At 42.8% G+C, this 23,270-nt stretch overlaps 1 protein-coding gene and 1 long non-coding RNA gene across 9 annotated transcripts in view; one reads left to right on the plus strand and one right to left on the minus strand.

Annotated features, from left to right (window-relative positions):
- PRIM2 (DNA primase subunit 2) overlaps positions 1–14,520 on the minus strand; it is a 297,212-nt gene extending 282,692 nt beyond the window's left edge. For 2 of the 8 annotated variants that reach the window (XM_081519726.1, XM_081519731.1), the window contains exons 1-5: positions 14,384–14,520; positions 12,932–13,093; positions 11,052–11,155; positions 6,987–7,066; positions 5,357–5,477 (exon numbers count right to left, since the gene is read on the minus strand). In XM_081519726.1, the coding sequence (XP_081375852.1) occupies positions 5,357–5,477; positions 6,987–7,066; positions 11,052–11,155; positions 12,932–13,085 (459 nt within the window). In that variant the 5' untranslated portion in view covers positions 13,086–13,093; positions 14,384–14,520. Of the gene's footprint in view, positions 1–5,356; positions 5,478–6,986; positions 7,067–11,051; positions 11,156–12,931; positions 13,094–13,225; positions 13,826–14,348 lie in introns of those variants that run through there. The other 6 variants (XM_081519725.1, XM_081519730.1, XM_081519723.1 and 3 more) reach the window with 3 other exon arrangements.
- Positions 13,899–22,819, plus strand: LOC145517396 (uncharacterized). Its single transcript, XR_014062011.1, has 2 exons — positions 13,899–14,710; positions 22,437–22,819. It is a non-coding gene; the product is annotated as an uncharacterized LOC145517396 (long non-coding RNA).
- Positions 22,820–23,270: the final 451 nt, after the last annotated feature.

Here is a 23,270-nt window from a genome sequence, read left to right on the forward strand (position 1 = left end):
TTTGCGGTAGTTTGAACATTCTTTGGCATTGCTTCTCTTTGGGATTGGAATGAAAACTGACCTTTTCCAGTCCTGTGGCCACTGCTGAGTTTTCCAAATTTGCTGACATTTGAGTGCAGCACTTGCACAGCATCATCTTTGAGGATGTGAAGTAGCTCAGCCGGGATCCCGTCCCCTCCATTAGCGTTGTTCACAGTGATGCTTCTGAAGGCCCACCTGACTTCACACTCCAGGATGTCTGGCTCGAGGTAAGTGATCACACCATTGTGGTTATCACCATATTAATAAAATAGGACAAAGCACTATGATCATTTCAACAGGTGTAGAAAAAGCACAAAATCCCTTTTGTGATGAAAATGCTCAATGAAAATTATAAATCTTCTCAGTCTGTAAAGGCTACCTACAAAAACCTCAGAGCCAACATCATATATCTTGGTAAAAGACTGAATGCTTTCACCCTAAAATCAGGCACAAGACAAGTACTTCCACTATTGTCACTTCTATTCAACTATGTACTGGAGACACTAGCTAGTGAAATAAGGAAAAAATAAATAAAAGGCATCCAGATTGAAAAGTAAGGATTATTTCTTTGTAAGAGCCAATCTCCTAAGGAATCCACTAAAAACTGTCAGAATAAATGATTTTGTAAGGGCACAGGATACCAGATCAATATACAAAAATCAACTGGATTTCTGTATGCTAGCAATGAACATTTCAAAAATGCAATAAGCAACTATATCTATAATGACAGTAAAGAATAAAATACTGAGGTATAAATAAGTACACAATTTTGTTGAAAAAAATTAAAGAGCTCAAGAAACAGAAAAAAATTCCCATGTTCATTGATCAGAAGACTTAATATTAAGACAGCATGCATGCACACTTATTCGCTCAGTCGTATCCAACTCTTTGCAATCCCCATGGACTCCACCAGGCTCCTTTGTCCATGGGATTTTCCATGCAAGAATATTAGAATGGGTTGTCATTTCCTATCCTAAGGGATTAAGACAGCAATACTGCCCAAATGGATCTTCATAGACCTCATAATCCCAACCTGAACCCCAGCTAATTGGTAGAAACTAACAAGTTGATCCTAAAATTCATAAAATATAGAGAAGCCAGAATAGTCAAAATAACCTTGAAAAAGAAGAACAAAGTGAGAAAATGCACACTACTGAATTTGAAATCATATTACAAAACCAGAGGAATCAATATTTAAGACCACATAGTACTGACATTAAGGAGAAACACGTGGGTGCTAAGTCACTCAGTCACGTTCGACTCTGCAGCTCCATGGACTGCCATGCTCCAGTCACACAGCACTAATAAAACTGAGTCCAGAAATAAACTAATTTATGGCCAAATGACTTTTGACAAGAGTGAAAAGACAATTCAAAGAGGAAAGAATAGTCATTTCAACAAATGATGCTAGGACAACTGTATCCACACACAAAACAATGAAGCTGGGCCCCTACTTTACACCATACACAGAAATTAACTTTAAATGTAAACAGACTTAAAAAGGACAAAAACTATAAAACTCTTAGAGAAAACCATAGGAGTAAATCTTCATGACCATCTATTAGGCAAATCCTTCTTACAGCCAACAATAAAAACACAAATAACAAAAGAAAACAGACAACTTACACTTCATCTACATTAAAAAACTTTCATGTTGCAAATGAACCTAACAAGAAAATGAAACGACAAGGACTTCAGTGGTGACTCAGTGATAAAGAACTTGCCTGGCAATGCAGAGACAGAGGTCCAATCCCTGATCCCGGAAGATTCTACACGCCAAGGAGCAACTAAGCCCATGTTCTGCAACTACTGAAACCCGCACTCTAGAGCCCACAAGCTGCACCTGCAAGCAACTACTGAGCCTGTGTGCCACAAGTACTGAAATCCACATGCCTAGAGCTTCTGCTCTGCAGCAAGAAAAGCCACTGTAACAAGAAACCCACACACTGCAATAATGAAGAGTAGCCCCTGCTCGCTGCAACTCAAGAAAGCCCGCACACAGCCATGAAGACCCTATGCAACCGTAAGTAAATAATGTTTTTAAAAAATGACAATCCTCAGAGTAGAAGAAAAAGATTTCTAATTCACAGACCTTATAGTGGCTGTGTATCCAGAATATGTAGAGTATGTAACAGTAAACCATAGAAAGACAACTCAAATAAAAAATGGACAAAGGATACAAATCACCATTTCTCCAAACAAAACATACAAATAACCAATAAGTACATGAAAAGATGCTCAACTTCATCAGTCACTATGAAATCACTATATTAGTCACAAATGAAAATCAAAACCACAATGACATATCACTTCACACCCACCAGGATGACTATATTTAAAAAACAGACAGAAGCAACTGCTATAGAATGTAAAGCAACAAGAACCCTCACAACTAGTGAGATGTACAATGGTGCAGCCCCTCTGGAAAACAGTGTGGCAGTTCTTAGAAAGCTTTATAGAGAATTACTCTACGACCTAGCAATCCTGCTCCCAGGTATATATCTGAAACAAATAAAGAGATATCCACACAAAAACGTGTATGCAAATATTCACTGCAGCACTATTCCTTCATAGCTAAAATGTTGAAATAATCCAATGTCCATCAACTACTGAATAGAGAAATGACTAAAATGAATGAAATACTGATATATGCTACATATACAATATACATGAAACCTGAAAATATTATGCTAAGTGAAAGAAGCCAGTAACAAAAAACAAGTTATATGAAATGTCCATTTATGTGAAATGCCCGGAATAGGCAAATTCACAAAGACAGCAGATTGTTGCCAAGAGATGACACGGTGACAAATTAAGAATGATGATTAGTGGGTGCAGGTTTTTTAGAATAATGAAGATGTTCTAAAATTAGATGCTGATTGTTGCACAGCTCTATGATTATACTAAAACGCCAACAAACTGCACACTTTAAGAGTGAAGTTCAAGGTATGTAAATTCTGTCTCAGTAAAGCAATTATAAAAAAGTATACTTGTGATCTCACTTATCTGTGGGATCTAAAAGAGTCGAACTCAGAAACAGAATAGGACAGTGGCTGCCAGGGGCTGGGCAGCAGAGAAGGTGAGATATTGGTGGAAGGGCACATACATCCAGTTACAGGAGAAATGGGCTCCAGAGATCTCATGATAGCATGGGGCTGCAGCTAAGAGTTCTGCACTGTGTACTTGAAAGCAGCTATGAGTGGATTCTAAACGTTCTCACCACCACCACAACAAAATGGTAATTATGTGAGATTGCTGAGTGTTCAAATTGATGCTTTTGAACTGTGGTGTTAGAGAAATCTCTTGAGAGTCCCTTGGACTGCAAGGAAATCCAACCAGTCTATCCTAAAGAAAATCAACCCTGAATATTCATTGGAAGGACTGATGCTGAAGCTGAAGCTCCAATACTTTGGCCACCTGATGCGAAGAGCTGACTCATTGGAAAAGACCCTGATGCTGGGAAAGATTGAGGGCAGGAGAAGAAGGGGACGACAAAGGATGAGATGGTTGGATGGCATCACCAACTCGATGGACATGAGTTTGAGTGAGCTCTGGGAGTTAGTGATGGACAGGGAGGCCTGGTGTGCTGCAGTCCATGGGGTCGCAAAGAGTCAGACACAACTGAGCGACTGAACTGACCTGACCTCACATAATATGTATGTGAGGATCTGTTAGCTATCTTTATTGCAGTAAACATTTCACAAAATATACATGTATCAGATCATCACACTGTGCACCTTAAACTGACACAACATTAATACATCCATTATATCTCAATAAAGCTGAGGGAAAAAAGACACACCATGTAATACTATTTACATAAAGCAGGAAGCCACACTGGTTCTTGCTGCAGGGGGCACATCCACTTCTCAGCAAGGCAATTCTTTCATTTACTCCTATTTCTACTTTTTTACTTTATTTGGCCTGGAGTCACCCATTCTAATGTCCAAATACACTCCACATAATACTATTAACACAAAGTTCAAAGACAGGCAGAATCATCCATGATATTAAAAGTGGTTATCAGAGGGAGATGGGGTGGTGAATGGAAGGAGACACAAGGCAACACCAGGTGACAGCAAAGTTCTCTTCCTTAACCTTCATGATACTTCATGGAGCTAGACAGTTAAAGTTGTGCAGTTTTCTGTGTATGTTATACTTCAGTAAAAAAGTTTTCAAAAAAAGAAACAAAAAATTCTACCTGACCTAGTGAGACGATCTAGAATAAACACAATCTCAAAAATACTTCTCTGACCTACTAAAACCATAATTTCAACAACAGCAAAAAAAAAAAAAAACACACCTATTTTTAATATGAGAGGATCAATGAACTATAACTGATATTAACAGTAACGGACTTCACTAAAGATCAGAGTTCTAAGCAAAGTGGAGAACGCATGGGGCTGGGTGAGACGGTACTGGGACCAACACTTTCCTCTGTCTGAGTGGATGTTACAAGAAACCTCACGCGGTTCTCGGAAGTGAGTGAAACTTTGGAAAATGCCCTGCTCACCGGTGACACACTGAATGTCCACCAAAGGTTCATGTATTCCTCTTCACATATCTCCTTCCCCCAAAGCAGGAAGCCACCATGGTTCTTGCTGCAGTGGGCACGCCCACTTCTCAGCAGGACAACTCCTTCACCTACTCCAATTTCTCCTTTTTTCCTTGCTCTGCCCTGGAGCCCCCACTCTAACGCCCAAATAGTCCTGACTGTCCTACTGCCATCCGACTGCTCTGAGTTTCCCAAAACAGAACTTTTCTTTCTTCTCACAGCAGTACAGGCCCACCTAAAAGACAAATTCTGTTTCTATCCACAATAATTATCCTTGCTAAATATATACCCAACATTTCTTCTTTCTTATATAATTCCTACATGTAACTCATTCTGATCTGTCTACAAAATTATACCTTAAAACTATTCAGAGATGTTGCTGACAAACGACTTCTAAAATAAAGTATTATCCACCCTAAACCTCACTGCTGGAAATAAGTACTACCACTTCTCTGTTTTCTTTGGAATATTATTAGCTTTAAATTTTTGGCCTAGAAGATTCTGGGTAAAGATGAACTTTTATAAATTAAACCTTTTTGTGCTTTCATTAAGTCACATACTTAATATAGTAACTAAATAAATGTGAGGCTCTGCTACTAAGGAGCCCCTTTTCTTCTAGTCATGGAAGGGAGACGTTCCCTTTGTGCAAAGCCAACAGCTGTTCTTTCAGGCGAGTCCTCAGGAAGAAAATGTAAAGAGAACAAACTCCACACATTAACACCAGCACTGAAGGTCAAGGGAGATGACAACCATTGGAAATGACTATAAAAATATACTTACAGCCTCAAACTGTAAATGGCTATCCTTTAAGAAACTCTGAATTTTGTCCTTGGGTAAAATACTGAATCGAAATCGAAGGAGATCCATTTCTTGTTGAATAAACCAGCGCCTAAGATCTTCACTAAAATAGAGACAAGAAAACTGTAAGTGAAAAGATCAAAGACAATTTTAAAAGTCCACTGATTATTAAATCCAAGAAATTTCTATGAAACAACATTCAAACATGAGCAAGAGGCCAACAGACTGAAGTTAATTAAGAGTATCAAGCTCTCTACTATCGTAAGAGTGTGAATACAGGTGACACGCCACAATCTCCCGGGACTGAGTAAAATATGGGGAAGAAAGATGTTATGAACATAATTAAAAGAATTAAATACAGAGTCCAGCTGCATTATCATCAAACAACATAAAATAGTGCACTTCGTTTAATCTAACTGCAAAGTATTTGTTTACATTAGAAAATGGAGTATCCCTCCTGTCAATGCCAAATAAACATCAAAAATTTTTAAAGGTAATTTTACCTCTGAATAGATTATGATCAGATAAACTCTGCAAAGCAAACTTTGCTTACAGCTTTAGAGTTTATAACGTAACAAAATTTAATATGCAATAAGATACCTCAACTTTTTAAAAGTCAACATTTGTTACTGTTTAGTCGCTAAGTCATGTACCACTCTTTTGCAACCCCATGGACTGTAGCCCCCCAGGTTCCTCTGTCCGTGGGATTTTCCAGGCAAGAATACTGGAGTGGGTTGTCGTTTCCTTCTCCAGGAGATCTTCCCCACCCAGGGATCAAATCCCACATCTCCTACACTGGCAGGAGGATTCTTTACGACTGAGCCACCAAAGAAGCCTCAAAAGTCAAAACGTAACATATTAATTTATAAGACAGATAGGCATTATTGTTGTTATAAAATAATTAAACTACTCCATGTAAAATATGATTTCTTTCCTCAAATGACTTTCACATTGTCAGCAATTCATTTATTGCATAAATTGCATAACCTGCATGTGCTTTTTTAACAAAAGAAAAACTCTAGGACCAAAGTTGGTCAATAATTTCACAGTCATTATCTTGGGATAGTAAATAATTCAAGATTTCCATTTGATAAGCCTATTGCCAAAAAAGAAACAGAAAAGAAACATAGTAACTATGCAATTTAGCCAAAATAAACAAGGAAAAACACAGTAAAAAAAAAAAAATGCAACCAACCCTTTCCTCTGGGTGGCAGTATTGACTTCTAAGAAACTACCAAAGGAAAAGATCTTAATTTAATGGACACCAGCCCATACACGTCAACCGCTAAAACCTGTGCAGATTCAAGTATGCATTTGATTCCAAAATCCTTCTTCCTAATGACATCACCTCTAATTTTAAATCCTAAATGAAGAATCTCTCCCACAAAGTAAAAAGTGTCTTAATAGGCAAAATCTGCAAAAATTTTTTTTTTCATTTTTAGTCGTCAACTTGTTTCAAACAATTCGCTGCAACAGCGTTCAGCCCACAAACCACTGGTTTCTGATGTTATTCTGGGATTTCCTGTGATAGGTACAAAACTCGTCATCCCTCCTGCCCCAGTTTATAGCCCAAGATGTCAGATTTGACTGTGGAGGACAAAGGTATACTCACGACTGGCAGTAAGCAAGGCGCAAAATAAAGTGAGAAATGTGATCTCTTCTTCGAGGTTCATATTCATCTTCCAAGCTTTCCTGAAAAACAATGGCAAATGAAGAAAATAAATGCAGAGCAGTGAAAGGTGTAAAGAATTACTGAGTCAGCATAAGCCAACGGTGAAGCAGAAGTTCAATAACAGAGATTTCATAACATGCTCCCCAGGATGAGTATCATTTTACTTAGGTTGACAACTGGGTGAAACACAATTGAACAACACCACCTCCTGGGGTTCAGTTCAGTTCAGTTCAATCGCACACTGGTGTCTGACTCTTCGCGACCCCATGGACTGCAGCACGCCAGGCCTCCCTGTCCATCACCAACTCCCAGAGTCTACTCAAACTCATGTCTATTGAGTCAGTAATGCCATCCAGCCATCTCATCCTCTGTCATCCCCTTCTCCTCCTGCCTTCAATCTTTCCCAGCATCAGGGTCTTTTCAAATGACTCAGCTCTTCGCATCAGATGGCCAAAATATTGGAGTTTCACCTTCGGCATCAGTCCTTCCAATGAACACTCAGGACTGATCTCCTTTAGGATGGACTGGTTGGATCTCCTTGCAGTCCAAGGGACTCACAAAAGTCTTCTCCAACACCACAGTTCAAAAGCATCAATTCTTCAGTGCTCAGCTTTCTTTATAGTCCAACTCTCACATCCATACGTGACTACTGGGAAAACCATAGCTTTGACTAGACAGATCTTTGTTGGTCTCTGCTAACAAGTAATGTCTCTGCTTTTTAATATGCTGTCTAGGTTTGTCATAACTTTCCTTCCAAGGAGTAAGCATCTTTTAATTTCATGGCTGCAGTTACCATCTGCAGTGATTTTGGAGCCCAAAAAAATAAAGTCAGCCACTGTTTCCCCCTGGGTTTGAATCCCACTATTTTCTTCCTCCCCTAACTTTCCTTCTTGTCCAGCCTACACCTAGCCACTCACCTCTTCCACCACTTCTCAGATACACCCTCAACTGTCTTCATTTCAACCATTTGGCAAAACCTAGATTCTAGTCAAATCCATAGCTATACTCTGCAGTCCTGTTCCCAAAGTGCTGAGAACTTCTGGGAAAAAAATATACAATTATAGGAATCAGGATCATTGAAAATTCACAGCCTCTACCCTCAACTGGTCGCCAAGAGTCGGACACAACTGAGCAATTGAACAACAACAAACCTCAACTGGACCTTTATCAACACCCAGGTATCTTTTTTTTTTAATATATATATTTCATTGAAGTATAGTTGACTTACAACGTTTCAGGTGCACAGCAAGGTGATTCAGTTATACAAATACACATATATTATTTTTGAAATTATTTTCCATCATAAGTTATTACAGGATATAGTTTCCTATGCTATACAGTAAACCTTTGTTGCTTGTTGCGTATCTACTTTTTAATTAGAAATCTAGCATTCTATTCATACTAAGTCAAACAAGTAACAGCAAGGAATCTTTCTTCAAGTTCAGCACAGTCAGAGCAAACATGTCCTGAGCGCTTCCAAGGTACCAGGCACTGTTACAAGCTTTTGTAATCCGTTAATCCACATAATCCTTTGGGTACCACTATATCCCTATTTTATTTTATTTATTTATTTTTTTTGTGTGAAAAGTTAATTTTATTAACCCTGAAAAATGTCTCTATTGACATCTCTTTCTAAGATAAACTAAGAGTAGCAAGAGTTGTGAATGGGTGAGGGGTTTATGCTTTAAAGCAAATGCGAACCCTCTCTGGGTTCCTCTCACACAAAGGGATACAGACTCTTAAATACAATAAACTTCCTTAAAAATCTGCCACCTAACAATTGTTTACATCATAGAAAAATAGCATTTTTTGGTAAAAAGAAATATAGTTACTTTGTTAAAATGGTCTATTTTACCAGCAATTATTTCTCATATAAAGAATTTCTAGACATCCATACAGGAAATAAAAATAGATAATACTGAGTGCAAAGCAGACGATGGCATGTCTGCAGAAGATCAGAGCGTCTCATTGCCGATAAATAATACTCTTATTCATCATGGTACAAGGTTTCATCTTTTGGAAACTTACAAGCTACCGCTTTCATTTGTTGATGGCAAGTTACTTAATAGGTAAAGCGACTTCAGCAGTAGAAGGCCAAATTGATGAGAAATGGATCATACATATGTGTTCACATTTCCCGGAAACTCAAAGTGCTGAAACACTAGCAATGGCCTACGTCCCCCAAACTCCCTAAAGTGAGCGGGGACAGCAAGCCACAGGGATGCGAAGAGGGATTTATGACATTCTTGGTCCTTTCAAAAATCATTCATTAAACCACCCACATTTGAGTTATCACATATAGCCAGACTAACACCACTCTATCAGCTTGGCTAAATCCATCATTAAGGAGGGTCCTTGTGACTCTTCTAAATATAGGTATTTTAAAGATGAGGAAACTGACTTTGTTCCAGATCACAAGCCTGTAGGCAGCAGAGCTGGGGTCTGGCCCCGTAACCATTCCTTCCTCCATCTCAGGACAGCTGTTTTGATCTTCACTAGGTGGCCAGTGCTCCCCGATATACCCCTGTCCCCTCCTCTAATCACAGGGCCTCTCCTACTTTACAGAAAGCAAAGGCCTCAGGCCGACTGCTCAACCCACACTCCTGCCACCACATGTGGTACTGCCTTCCCCACTATCCCTACTGACAGATGGCTCTCTCCTCCTACATACAGCTGATCCCACACTCTCTCCTCCTACACACAGCTGATCCCACACAGAAACTCCGAAGCTCACCTGCTCCTGCCTCCTAAGGACCGTGACTAATCAATGTTCTCCCAAAGTATCTACAATTGCCCTCATCTTCTCTTCCAGACCTTTCTGCTCAGCTTATAAATATGTTCAAATATATGCTGTCATGTGTATGTGTGTATCTTTTTCCCTCAAATTTTCCTATACTCAGACCTACCTCCCCAGTCTTTTCAGCTAAACATGTTGGAAGAGGAAATATTCCACACCCACCTCTCACCACTCTCCTCCAAACACTACCACTGTTCCGCCTTCTGCCTCCGTTTACAAGTCCAGATCTGTTGCACACTCTGCAGCCCTCAAGACAGCTCACAAACATCTCGGAGTTACAACGAGAACTAAACTCAGTTTTCTTTCTAGTAAGACTTGCCTCCTCTTCTACATACCCCACCATCCACCCAGCTGTCCTCACCAGAAACCCGAGCGTCATTCTGAACTCTCCTCTCCCTTCTCCTTGTACTCAATCACTATAATTTTATGATTCCACCTTCTATCTCTTCAATCAGTCCTCTTCACTCCATTCAATTTACTTGTCGTCTCCAAGCTCTTGACTGATGTTCCCCAACAGTGACGACCCTGTCCATCTGCTGTGGATATTCATCTTCTCAAAATAAAAATGAGATCATATCCATTGAGATTCGGTTCCAACACTATCTCATCTGGGAAGCCCTCCCCAACCTGAGCTAGTTCTCTATGCTTTTGGAGTTCCTAGCTGTTGTTCAGTCGTTAAGTCATGTCCCACTCTTTTGCAACCCCATGGACTCTAGCCTGCCAGGCTCCTCTGTCCATGGGATTTCCCAGTCAAGAATACTGGAGTGGGTTGCCACTTCCTTCTCCAGGGGATCTTCCTGACCCAGGAATAGAACCCACAACTCCTGCACTGGCCGGCAGATTCTTTACCACTAAGCCACCAGGAGAGCAAAACAGAGTTCCTGGAGCACACATCAAATAATAGCATTTGTCACCTTGACTGCACAGGACACATCTGGCAATATCTGGAAACACAGCCCAGAAGCCAGAGATGCCAGTGAGCCCCCTAAATGCACCATGGAATCATCAGGTCCTGAATGTCCACATTCCCAAGGTGGAGACACCCTGCCACACTGGAGTTTGCTTGCATGTCAATCATCCCTCGTGGTCGGTAGGTTCCTTCAGGAAGAGTCTTTTTTAAAGCCCTGTGCATAATACAAGACCTTTCCCACAGTTACTACCAGTATATATACAAACTGAAGGAACATCTCTGTCCCTCTTTTACTTACTCTGTAGGAAAATTTGAGCTTCCGAAGCTCAGCCTCCAGCTTACTCTGATACTGCTCAGTGCCCTTCACGTAGCTCACACCAAGATTCTCAACTGATTTTAGCACTAGAAAAAAACGTGAAGAACAGAAGAAAGGGGGTAAAATTATAAATGCAAGGTAATTTTAAAAAACTAAATCCAAGACAAATCTATGGATAGCAATTCCATAATTACTTTTTATAAAACATGACAATACTTAAGCTTCACTTTCTGCAAGCACATTATATAAATTATATATGTTTATAAGAGGATAACTTCCAACCATATGCAGAAAATAACCACATCCCACAGCATAATCTCATACCAGGGATTCTCAACCGGAAGGGAGAGGGGGATGGGGACAATCACTGATGTACTGAGCATCACTGCTGAGGGATGCACAAGTGTGTCAGCATGCACATCCATCTCTCATGCGAAGCTGGCTGTGAGGCAGCTGCTTCACCAACTTAGCACAGACTCTTCAGAAGACAGCCTGTCCCTTCATGATGAAGCTGAGAAGGAGAAGACGCAGCAGTAAAGAAGCAAACGAGCCACTCTTATTAGATGCTACTCTCTGTCCAAAGGCTCCTGAAGCACCTGTCAACCCTTCCTCAGATGAATTCTTCTTCCATTGGTAGGAAAAGAGAGATTAACTCAAGAATGAAAAACTTCTGAAATGAATCCTGAACATAAAGCCATGTCCAGCAGGGACCTTCGTTTTACGGTCTCCCAAACTAAACTCATTCTCTGCCCCTCAATCCTGCTCCTCTTCCTGCCACCCACCTCTAACAGCAGCATTTCTACCCACCAGATCAGCCACCCTGGAACTACAGCCATCCCCACCAGATCCCCTGTTCCTCACACCCAAGCAGTCATCAAACCCTGTCACTTACACCTCCTTGGTATCCCTTCAATCTCTCCCTTCCTGTCCCTGCCTTACCATCTCACCTCCAGGGCCAAACCGAAGGGACCCTTTTCAACCACTATCTTAACCTCTATGAGGCATCTGACACTGCTAAGCTTCCCAGAGCCTGTTCTCCCTGTCCTTTACTCTTTCATTCAACAAACAGGTAATACAGGTACTCTGTACTAGCAATTCTCACCCAGCTCCTCTGAGAATGACTAACAGTTTCTCACCTCTACTTCTGATCTTCCCAACAGGATACACTTTGGAACATAAACTCTGCAGGCAGTGCTATTGTTGCAGTTGACACCTAACTTATTTCTTTCTTCCACCAGCACAGAGAAGACAAGCAGGCTCAGGAAAATTGCCACATCCTTCTTACACCCCAGTATCCCAACAGTAGCTTGGTGCAAAACGCCCTTGGTCACCCAGGGTTCTCCATCCACCCTGAACTTGTCACCTTTCCCTCCAGCGTGACACTCTCTGGTGCTTTCAACTCTTCCTTCAGACCATTATGTCAGCTTGCAAACCCCTCCCTTCCTCTCCATTGAGAAACTGCTACTCATGCTTCAAGATCCAGGTCACATTTCAACTTCTCTTAAGAAGTTTTGCTTAATCAGACTAGGTCATTCACTCCTGTCTCTATGTTTCAATAGCACCTCTACTAGAGCACTTAAAATACTAAACTCTACTTACTGCTTTGGACATCTGTCTCCATGTATTAGAATACAGCTTCAACAAACATGAGAATTTCATTACTCAGCTCAAAATCCCTACCGCCTAGAATCAAGTGGCACTCAATAAATACGCACCGTACATGGAAAAAAATGAATGAACAGCAACATCTCAACAGAAAAACCTCAGCAAATATTAGTTTAAGGAAGGAAATAAATTACTCTAATTTATCCCTACAAGGTATCAGTGAGGTTCTAAGAAATACAAAAACTCAAATCACTCACATTTAACTCTATCGATAGCCAACGTTTCAAATTCTGTCAAAGATACGTTTCCAGAAGGTGGCTGCAAGTAAAACTGAAGGCTATGTGGGTAGCAAGCATTCCTCTGGTCATCCGCCAACCTCAGTTTCCTCCGTTTTGCTCCAGAAAACTCCATGCTGTTACCTTGGAAGCAAGCACAAAACATGGTGGAAAGTGGAGTTAAAAAGAAACAATAACTCCACACACAAAGGAAAACAAAATTGATTCTGAAGAGCACGCATAACATGTTAAGAGTCATGTCCCTGTCTTCCAGACCTTCGACAACACCGCTGGAACCACGGTGCACAGGCGGTGGGGAGAGGTGAGCGCTGCGCAGACGCTGGCAGCGGTCCTGACTTCCCGCAACGTCCACAGCAGGGGACGCGCGCGGCCTGTTCTCTGGGCGTCTGCGCGCTCCTCCCTGAAGGCTCTGAGCTCTCCCGGGTAAGGCTGAGACTGCCCGAGGGCTGCGACCCCGAACTCGGAGGAAAGCGCGGGAGCTTCAGCTAGGAACGCGACTCCGTAGGCCAGGTCCAGTTAGCTACCCGCTTCCTCCCTGACAAGCCCGGAAAACTGACGGCTGTCTCTCAGGCGCCGCCCGTCGGAGGTCCTCTCCGGAGGGTCCAGCGGCGCCGAGTTACACGCCGCCTCCGCGGTCCCTCAGGCAGCGCGGTCTGTCAGCCCCGGCACCCGCCTCCGCCCAGACAAGCCACCAGGACGGACACAGTCCCTCCGCGCTCGCCGCTCTCCCCCTTCTCTAGGCTCGCAAGCCTCAACGTCTTCGCAAACCCCGGAGGCTTCTCTCACCTGCAACTACACCAAACACACACACGCAGCGAAACAACCGCTATTCTCAGGTGGCGGGAGAGTTCGTACGGGACCGGAAACGGAAATGGCTGGACCGTGGAGCCCGCCCTCTTCCCCAAGCCCGCCCAGCCCAGGCTCGCGCATGCTCAGTGGGCGCTCTGGGGGCCTCTGGGTTTCTGTCCCAGGTACTGCACTACGTAGCGTAGCCGAGATAAGGCGCTGGATTAAGGCTCCAGCCTCTTCAGGGGTCTGGGTTGGAATCCCACCGCTGCCAGGTGATTTTGGGCTTTCCTGGTGGCTCAGCTGGCAAAGAATCCGCCTGCAATGCGGGAGGCCTGGGTTCAATCCCTGGGTCGGGAAGATCCCCTGCAGAAGGGATAAGCTTCTCACTCCAGTATTCTGGCCTGGAGAATCCCATGGACTGTGTAGTCCGTGGGGTCGCAAAGATCTCACACGACGGAGCGACTTTCACTCTCACTGCTGCACTACGTGTGCGTGGGTCTGAGCGGTCGGCGCCGGGTCAGCACCGGCTCCAGGCTGGGACCCTGGGTGATAATCTCAGAGAGCCCGGCGAGCGGGCGGCCCGGCTCACCGCTCACAGAGGCGGAGGCTAGGCGGCCTGCGTACCGCGGGGGCAGCCCGCTTTCCTCCTGGTCGCGGGCTCCGCGGGCACGGCTGTGCGTCCAGCGCGCCCCTTACGCACACTCGCTGCGCGGCGAGTGCCCGCAGGGGACGCGCGTCGAGCCGGGACGCTCGGCGTCTGCGGAAGGAGACCGCGGGGAGCCGACCGGTAACAGGCGGAGAGCCGGCCGGTTACAGGCGGAGAGCGCGGGAAGCGACGGCGCTGCGAACCCGGGCCGCGCCGACCCCACTGTGCGCGGCAGCGTTTCAGAGCTGAGGCCGCTAGGTGGCGGGTCTCGCTCACAAAAGAGGCCTCGGGAAGTTCCAGTCAAGGTAGGAAGGGAGGCTCCTTCAAGACTTTCAAGGTTTCGGAAATGCAGACTTAGCTGAGAGAGTGTCAAGCTTCAGAGCACCTGCCCAGCCTGGGCCAAACAGGGGTTGACCCCGACCTTGTACCAGGACGTGTTCTGAGGAACTTACATGTCAGTTCATTGTATTGCTATAACCCATTTAAAAGACTCGTTTGAAAAGACCCTGACACTGGGAATGATTGAAGGCTGGAGGAGAAGGGGACAACAGAGGATGAGATGATTGGATGGCATCACCGACTCGATGGACATGAGTTTGAGCAAGCTCCAGGAGCTGGTGATGGACAGGGAGGCCTGCCGTGCTGCAGTCCACGGGGTCACAAAGAGTAGGACACGACTGAGCGACTGAACTGAACCCATTTAAGGTTCTCTTCTGTTCAGTTGCTAAATCGCTTCTGAATCTTTGTGACCCTGTGGACTGCAGCACACCAGGCTTCCTTGTTCTTTACTATCTGCCAGAGTTTGCTCAAACTCATACCCATTGAGTCAATGATGCCATCCAGCCATCTCAACCTATGTCGTCCCTTCTGCTTTCAATCTTTCCCAGCATCAGGGTCTTTTCCAATGAGTTGGCTCTTCCCATCAGGTGGTTAAAGTATTGGAGTATTTCATATTCAGCATCAGTCCTTCCGATGAATATTCAGGGTTGATCTCCTTGCAGTCCAAGGGACTCTCAAGCCGTCTTCAGCACCACAAGTCAAAAGCATCAGTTCTTCAGTGTTCAGCCATCTTTATAGTCCAACTCGCACATCTGCACATGACTACTGGAAAAACCATAGCTTTGACTATATCGACATTTGTTGAAAAAGTGTTGTCTCTGCTTTTTAACCCACTGTCTAGGTTTGTCATAGCTTTCCTTCCAAGAAGCAAGCATCCTTTAATTTCATTGCTGCAGTCCCTGTTATTAACCCACTTTACAGATATGGATTGTACAACAGAGAAATTGAGTTACTTCAAAGATCACGTAGTAACTGGCAGAGCCAGGTTCAGAGTCTCAGAGACTAGCCAAGCACCACAGTGCTAACCACCAAACTGTACCAATTCCACTAATATGTCAGTTGTTACTGTTCAGTCTTTAAGTTGTGTCTAACTCTTTCGCCCACCCATGAGCCCACCAGGCTCCTCTGTCCATGGGATTTCCCAGGCAAAGATACTAGAGTGGGTTGCCATTTCCTTCTCAAAGGGATCTTCCCGACCCAGGGATCGAACGTGTGTCACCTGCATTGGCTGGCATATTTCTTTACCACCAAGCCACCAGGGAAGCCCTGTGAGACATTACACAGGCTTTTAAAAAAAAAAAAAAACTTTATTAGAGGTTACTTGCTTTACAGTGTTGTGTTACTGTCTGTTGTAGAGCAGAGGGAATACGTAGACGTATAGCACCTCTTTGTCACCATAGAGCATTGAGCAGAGTTCCCTGTGCTGCACAGTAGTACATTCCCATTAGTTCTCTATCTTAGTCACAGCAGCGTGTATATGTCAATCCCAATCTCCAAATTCATCCCACTATCCCTTCCCCTCTTGGTGTCTGTACGTTTGTTTTCTACATCTGTGTCAATTTCTGCTTTGCAGATAGGTTCATCTGTACCATTTTTCTAGATTCCACATGTGAAAGGTTGTTTGCTGAATCACGAAAAGGCGCCGGGATTCTTGGCCTCCGGAGGAGAATTCAACCCAGGGCCAGAGACGAGGCTTGATCACTCAGAGCTTTTGTGTAATAAAGTTTTATTAAAGTATAAAGGAGACAGAGAAAACTTCTGACATAGGCATCAGAAGGGAGCAGAAAGAGTACCCCCTTGCTAGTGTTAGCAGTGGAGTTATATACTCTAAGATAACAGGATTAGCCAGAAGGTTTAATCCAGAGACCGTCCTTCAGGCAGGATACATTATTGTTATAATCCTTGTAAAGACAGACCTACTCCCATAATTTACATTTTAAGATAACAGAATTAGAATCCAGAGAGTTTAATCCAGAGACTGTCCTCAGGCAGGATACATTATTGTTATATAATCCTAAGGAATGTAGAGAGAAAAGAAAAAAAAAAGTTTGTCCTTTCTTCCTCTTTGAGAATTCCAGACCCCTCTCTCCTTGGGGACCCCTAGACTTCTTATCAACCTGCCCTGGAAAGGACTCTCTCACATGTATGTATTAGTATGTGATATTCGTTCTTCTGACCTTATTCACTCTGTATGACACCATCTAGGTCCATCCAAGTCTTTGCAACTGGCACAGTTTCAATCCTTTTTATGACTGAAAGTATTAGTGTTAGTTGCTCAGTTGTGTCTGACTTTTTGCAACCCCATGAGCTGTAGCCTGCCAGGCTCCTCTGTCCATGGAATTCTCCATACAAGTACACTGGAGTGGATTGCCCTTTCCTCCTACAGGGGATCTTTTCAACTCAGGGACTGAACACGGGTCTTCTGCACTGCAAGCAAATTCTTTACCATCTGAGTCACGAGGGAAGCCTTTTTATGTCTGAGTAATATTCAATCGTACATATGTACTACATCTTTATCCATTCCTCTGATGACGGACGTTTAGGTTGATTCCATGTCCTGGATATTGTAAATATATATGCTTTTGAACAATATTGACCTGGGAAAATGTTTAGGATGCTATGAGGTTAACAGAGCAGAATACATAAAACCATGTATGTATGGATGTGAGAGTTGGACTGTAAAGAAAGCTGAGTGCTGAAGAATTGATGCTGCGGTGTTGGAGAAGACACTTGAGAGTCCCTTGGACTGCCAGGAGATCGAGCCAGTCAATCCTAAAGGAAATCAATCCTTAATATTCATGAAAGGACTGATGCTGAAGCTGAAATTCCAATACTTTGGCCACCTGATGTGAAGTACTGACTCATTGGATCAGACCCTGATGCTGGGAAAGATTGAAGGAAGGCAGGAGAAGGGGACGACAGAGGATGAGATGGTTGGATATCATCACTGACTCAATGGACATGAGTTTGAGTAAGCTCTGGGAGTTGGTGTTGGACAGGGAAGCCTGGCGTGCTACAGTCCATGGGGTCACAAAGAATCGGACACAACCGAGCAACTGAACTGAACTGAGCTGATGTATGCCATATGATTCCAAGGTTGTAAGAACATACCATTACAATATTCTGCAGTGTTTCTCACTACTATGAGTGGTCTGCTTTCTTCAACTCCCATTCTTACCTTACAATCCAGGCATATATTATGTGTTGCAATCAGAATTTTAGGTGCAAGACCATCCCTCTCTGCTATTCTTGTTTTTATTTAACTTTTCTTGGCTTTATCTTCAGCCTGGTCTTAAACTGGCCCTCTTTTAACTTAAACACAGGCAGTTTCTTTACCATCTGAGCCACCAGGGAAGCAGTGATCACATCAGCATGATGTATGTCTGTGCTAAGTCACTTAAGTCACTTCCAACTATTTTCCACCCTATGGACTGGAGCCCACCAGGTTCCTCTGTCCATGGGATTGTCCAGGCAAGACTACTGGAAAGGGTTGCCCTGCCCTCCTCCAGGGGATCTTCCCCATCCAGGGATCGAACCCATGTCTCTTACATCTCCTACATTGGCAGATGGGTTCTTTACCACTCTTACCACCTGGGAAGCCCTTTTCTATGACTGTTTCTGTTCAGACACAGTCGTGTCTGACTTTTCAACCTCATGGACTGCAGCACGCCAGGCCTCCCTGTCCATCACCAATTCCCGGAGTTTACCCAAACTCATGTCCATTGAGTCAGTGATGCCATCCAACCATCTCATCCTCTGTCCTCCCCTTCTCCTCCTGCCTTCAATCTTTCCCAGCATCAGAGTCTTTTCTAATGAGTCAGCTCTTAACATCAGGTGGCCAAAGTATTGGAGCTTTGCTATGATAGATGATATTAAATACTTCTTTGGACAATTTAAAAAATTAGTCTATTGCAAACAGAAAAATGCTTACATTTGTGGGAACTAAGACACTGGCAGTGGAACATCTGATGGTATTTTTAAAGTTCTATTTTAATTTTATATGAAGTTCTCTATAAATTTTAATTCAAGAAACATGTGAAAGCTTCCCACAGCATGGCCCCAAGATTCAATGACTTTCTTGCCTGTAACTGCCCCCAGCCTGTGGAATGACCTACCAGCTCTTCCCCAAAGAAGGCCTAGAAGTCCCTACCTGTGTCTCTTTGTGGTGACCTCCCCACTCTAGGGGCTCCAACCCTCCTCAATCAGTATTTCACTCACCACTCGACTACCAGCCTCCATCCTCCTGAGCCTTTGCTTATCCTGCATTGTTTGCTCCTGGGTTATACCCCAGTACTTCCATGTCATATGATTTCTTCTCTAGTTCTATCCCTCTACTGCAGATAGCCTTCATCTTTGGGGATCATGATCTACTGGATGATTCGATGAATGTACTCCTCAGAAAAATGCACCTACGTACCAGCTTTGTTAAGTCTTTCAGAAATGTTTGTAAACACATGTGTGGCTGACTGTGTAGCACTACCAGATTTTCAGCTCTTTTTGGACAAGCTCCTTTTATTTGTCTTTGTCTTCCCTAAACTGCCTGCAAAGTGTCTTTTAAATTAAAAGGAGAGATAATTAATGTCATTTTAGGACCGTTTCATAGAGAGCTGGTTCAGTTCAGTTCAGTCGCTCAGTCATGTCTGACTCTTTGCGACCCCATGGACTGCAGCACACCAGGCGTCCCTGTCCATCACCAACTCCCAGAGCTTGCTCAAACTCATGTCCATCAAGTCGGTGATGCCATCCAACCATATCATCCTCTGTCGTCCCCTGCTCCTCCTGCCTTCAATCTTTCCCAGCATCAGGGTCTTTTCCAAGGAGTCAGTTCTTTGCATCAGGTGACCAAAGTATTGGAGTTTCAGCTTCAACATCAGTCCTTCCAATGAATATTCAGGACTGATTTCCTTTAGGATGGACTGGTTGGATCTCCTTGCAGTCCAAGGGACTCTCAAGAGTCTTCTCCAACACCACAGTTCAAAAGCATCAATTCTTCAGTGCTCAGCTTTCTTCATAGTCCAACTCTCACATCCATACATGACCACTGGAAAAACCATAGCTTTGACTAGATGGACCTTTGTTGGCAAAGTAACATCTCTGCTTTTTAAAATGCTGTCTAGGCTGGTCACGAGTTTTCTTCCAAGGAGCAAGCTTCTTAATTTCATGGCTGCAGTCATCATCTGCAGTGATTTTGGAGCCCAAGAAAACAAAGTCTGTCACTGTTTTCATTGTTTCCCCATCTATTTGTCATGAAGTGATGGCACCGGATGCCATGATCTTGGTTTTCTGAATGTTGGTTTTTAAGCCAACTTTTTCACTCTCCTCTTTCACTTTCATCAAGAGACTAGTTCTTTGCTTTCTGCCACAAGGGTGGTGTCATCTGCATATCTGAGGTTATTGATATTTCTCCTGTCAAACTTGATTCCAGTTTGTCTTTCTTTCAGCCCGGCATTTCACATGATGTACTCTGCATATAAGTTAAATAAGCAGGGTAACAATATACAGCCTTGATGTACTCCGTTCTCAATTTGGAACCATATACAGTCCATTTTTCCATGTCCGGTTCTAACTGTTGCTTCTTGACCTGCATACAGATTTCTCAGGAGGCAGGTAAGGTGGTCTGGTATTCCCATCTCTTGAAGAATTTTCCAGTTTGTTGTGATCCACACAGTCAAAAGATTTAGCCTAGTCATGAAGCAGAAGTAGATGTTTTTCTGGAATACTCTTGCTTTTTCTATGATCCAACGGATATTGGCAATTTGACCTCTGGTTCCTCGACCTTTCCTAAATCCAGCTTGAACATCTGGAAGGTCTCAGTTCACAAACTGTTGAAGCCTGGCTTGGAGAATTTTGAGCTTTACTTTGCTAGTGTGTGAGATGAGTGCAATTGTGTGGTAGTTTGAATATTCAGTGTTCTAAATGTTCAACATTTGAACATTGAACAAAGAAAAGCATTGCCTTTCTTTGGGATTGGAATGAAAACTGACCTCTTCCAGTCCTGTGGCCACTGCTGAGTTTTCCAAATTTGCAGTCATATTGAGTGCAGCACTTTCACAGCATCATCTTTTAGGATTTGAAATAGCTCAACTGGAATTCCATCACCTCCACTAGCTTTGTTCGGAGTGATGCTTCCTGAGGACCACTTGACTTGCATTCCAGGATGTCTGGCCCTAAGTGAGTGATCACACCATGGTGATTATCTGGGTCATGAAGATCTTTTTTGTATAGTTCTCCTGTGTATTCTTGCCACCTCTTCTTAATATCTTCTGCTTCTGTTAGGTTCATACCGTTTCTGTCATTTATTGTGCCCATCTTTGCATGAAATATTCCCTTGGTGTCTCTATAATAGCAAGGAGAGATAAGAAAGCCTTCCTCACTGATAAATGCAATGAAATAGAGGAAAACAATAGAATGGGAAAGACTAAAGATCTCTTCAAGTAGAAATACAAAGAGAGAGCTGGAAAAACATGCAAACCTTAAAAGTTAAACATGTCACATAAGAACTGTCTTTTTATTGTATTAAAGACCTACTTTAAGCTTCGGAGTACAGAATAGCTTGTGTTCTTTCCAACTATTTTAGCATCTTTATTGCTTTCCCATGCCACAGTTTTGATCACTACTTCACTGTGAACAGTGTTTTTGGCAATTACATTAGGAACCTGTGTGTTACAGGACCAATAATGCACGATAATGATACATTTAAGTTTGCTGTATCTGGTAAATGACTGTGAGCTCCTCCTGTGTTTATTTCACCAACAAAGTGGATTTACCCAATGCTTAGCTCTGGCAACCAAGGTGCATATAAATTACAGATCTCAACCTCAAAGTCAGGGAGAGGAAAACACATATAAATGTATAACTTTTACTTCTACCAGACCATAACAGTCTCAAAAACAGGGACCACTGTGTCGTTCATCTTTATAACCCTGGTGACGGACACTCTGTGGACTCTCAACAAATATTTATTATCCTGAGCTGATGTAAAGTATGAGAGATATATGAAAAAAAGTGATGGTTTCAACTGAATATTCAACAGATGTTTTGAATCAAATGGAATTCCAACCTATAAAACTTCAAGTCCTCATCTGAAAACTTTGTACACATTCCTTCCAGAATGACTTGGCTACCCCAGTTTAGTCTGTAATAAAGCACAGAGTACCTTCTCTAATGGAATTTCCATGAATCATCACTGCTTAATTCAGGGCCTGCCCTGGGCATTACCCAGCTGCCAACAGACTGTCCCACGGAGCTTCTATCCTTAGGTGACTCCAGTTCCAGGACTTCAGTCCTGTCGTGTGTCACACTTGCAGCAGAGATTTTAGTCACCACTCTTTGTAAATCAAAGAGGTTTCATTCTTACCCTGTGCAGGGTGTGTTACCCTAAAATCTGAAGGCCTGGTAACTTTATTTACCCAGTGAGGACACTGTAAACACTGGGTCCTTCCAGCTCCTCTTGCCGTGGAAAGCAGAGGAACAGGAGGCATTCCTAGCAGGACAGCTGACCCATAAAAGCTAATGCCCACTTAGTCAGGCACAGGGTGTGAGGTCAAGGTCTGTGATTTCTGTGTATCTCGGCTGCCAAGGCAGAGCAGTGTGTCAGCCTACCCTTTCCACCCTGATTCCGTCATCCTTGCCATCTCACTGCCCACCTCTGGGAAGAAACCTAAAACCTCGTCCTTTCTTCCTTTCTTTCAGATTGCTTTTATTAGTCAGCATCAAGAAGCAAGAGAACTAAAAAGAAAGCTTATCTTAAAAGAAAGCCTATCTTAAAAAAAGGACAATGCAAAAATCCTGAACAAAAGACTAGCAAAGAGAATCCAAAACATAGTAAAAGGGTCATACACCATGATCAAGTAGGGTTTGTTTATTCCAGGGATGCAAGGATTCTTTGATATATGCAAATCAATCAATGCACCATATAAACAAACTGAAAGATAAAAAACATCCAATAATCTCAATAGATGCAGAAAGACTTTTGACAAAATTCAACAGCCATTTGTGATTAAGAAAAAAAAATTCTCCAGAAAATGGGCATAGAAGAAACCTAACTCAACACAATAAAGGCCATATATGACAAATCCACAGCAAACATTATTCTCAATGGTAAAAGCATTTCCTCTCAGATCATGACCAAGAAAAGGGTGCCCATTCTCACCACTATTATTCAATATAGTTTTGGAAGCCTTAGCCACAGCAATCAGAGAAGAAAAAGAAATAAAAGTAATCCAGATAGGAAAAGTAAAACTCTTACTCCTTCAGATGACATGATACTATACATAGAAAACGCTAAAGATGCTATCAGAAAATTACTAGAGCTAATCAGTGAATTTGGTAAAGTTGCAGGATACAAATTAATACATAGAAATTTCTGGCATTCCTATACACTAACAATGAAAAATCAGAAAGAGAAATTAGGGAAACAATCCCATTCATCACTGCAACCAAAAGAATAAAATGCCTAGGAATAAACCTACCTAAGGAGACAAAACACTTGTACATAGAAACTATAAGACACTGATGAAAGCAGTT

Source organism: Giraffa tippelskirchi, chromosome 8 (assembly GCF_054371585.1).
Source record: "Giraffa tippelskirchi isolate mGirTip1 chromosome 8, T2T-mGirTip1v1.2.pri, whole genome shotgun sequence".
Classification (NCBI taxonomy): domain Eukaryota; kingdom Metazoa; phylum Chordata; class Mammalia; order Artiodactyla; family Giraffidae; genus Giraffa; species Giraffa tippelskirchi.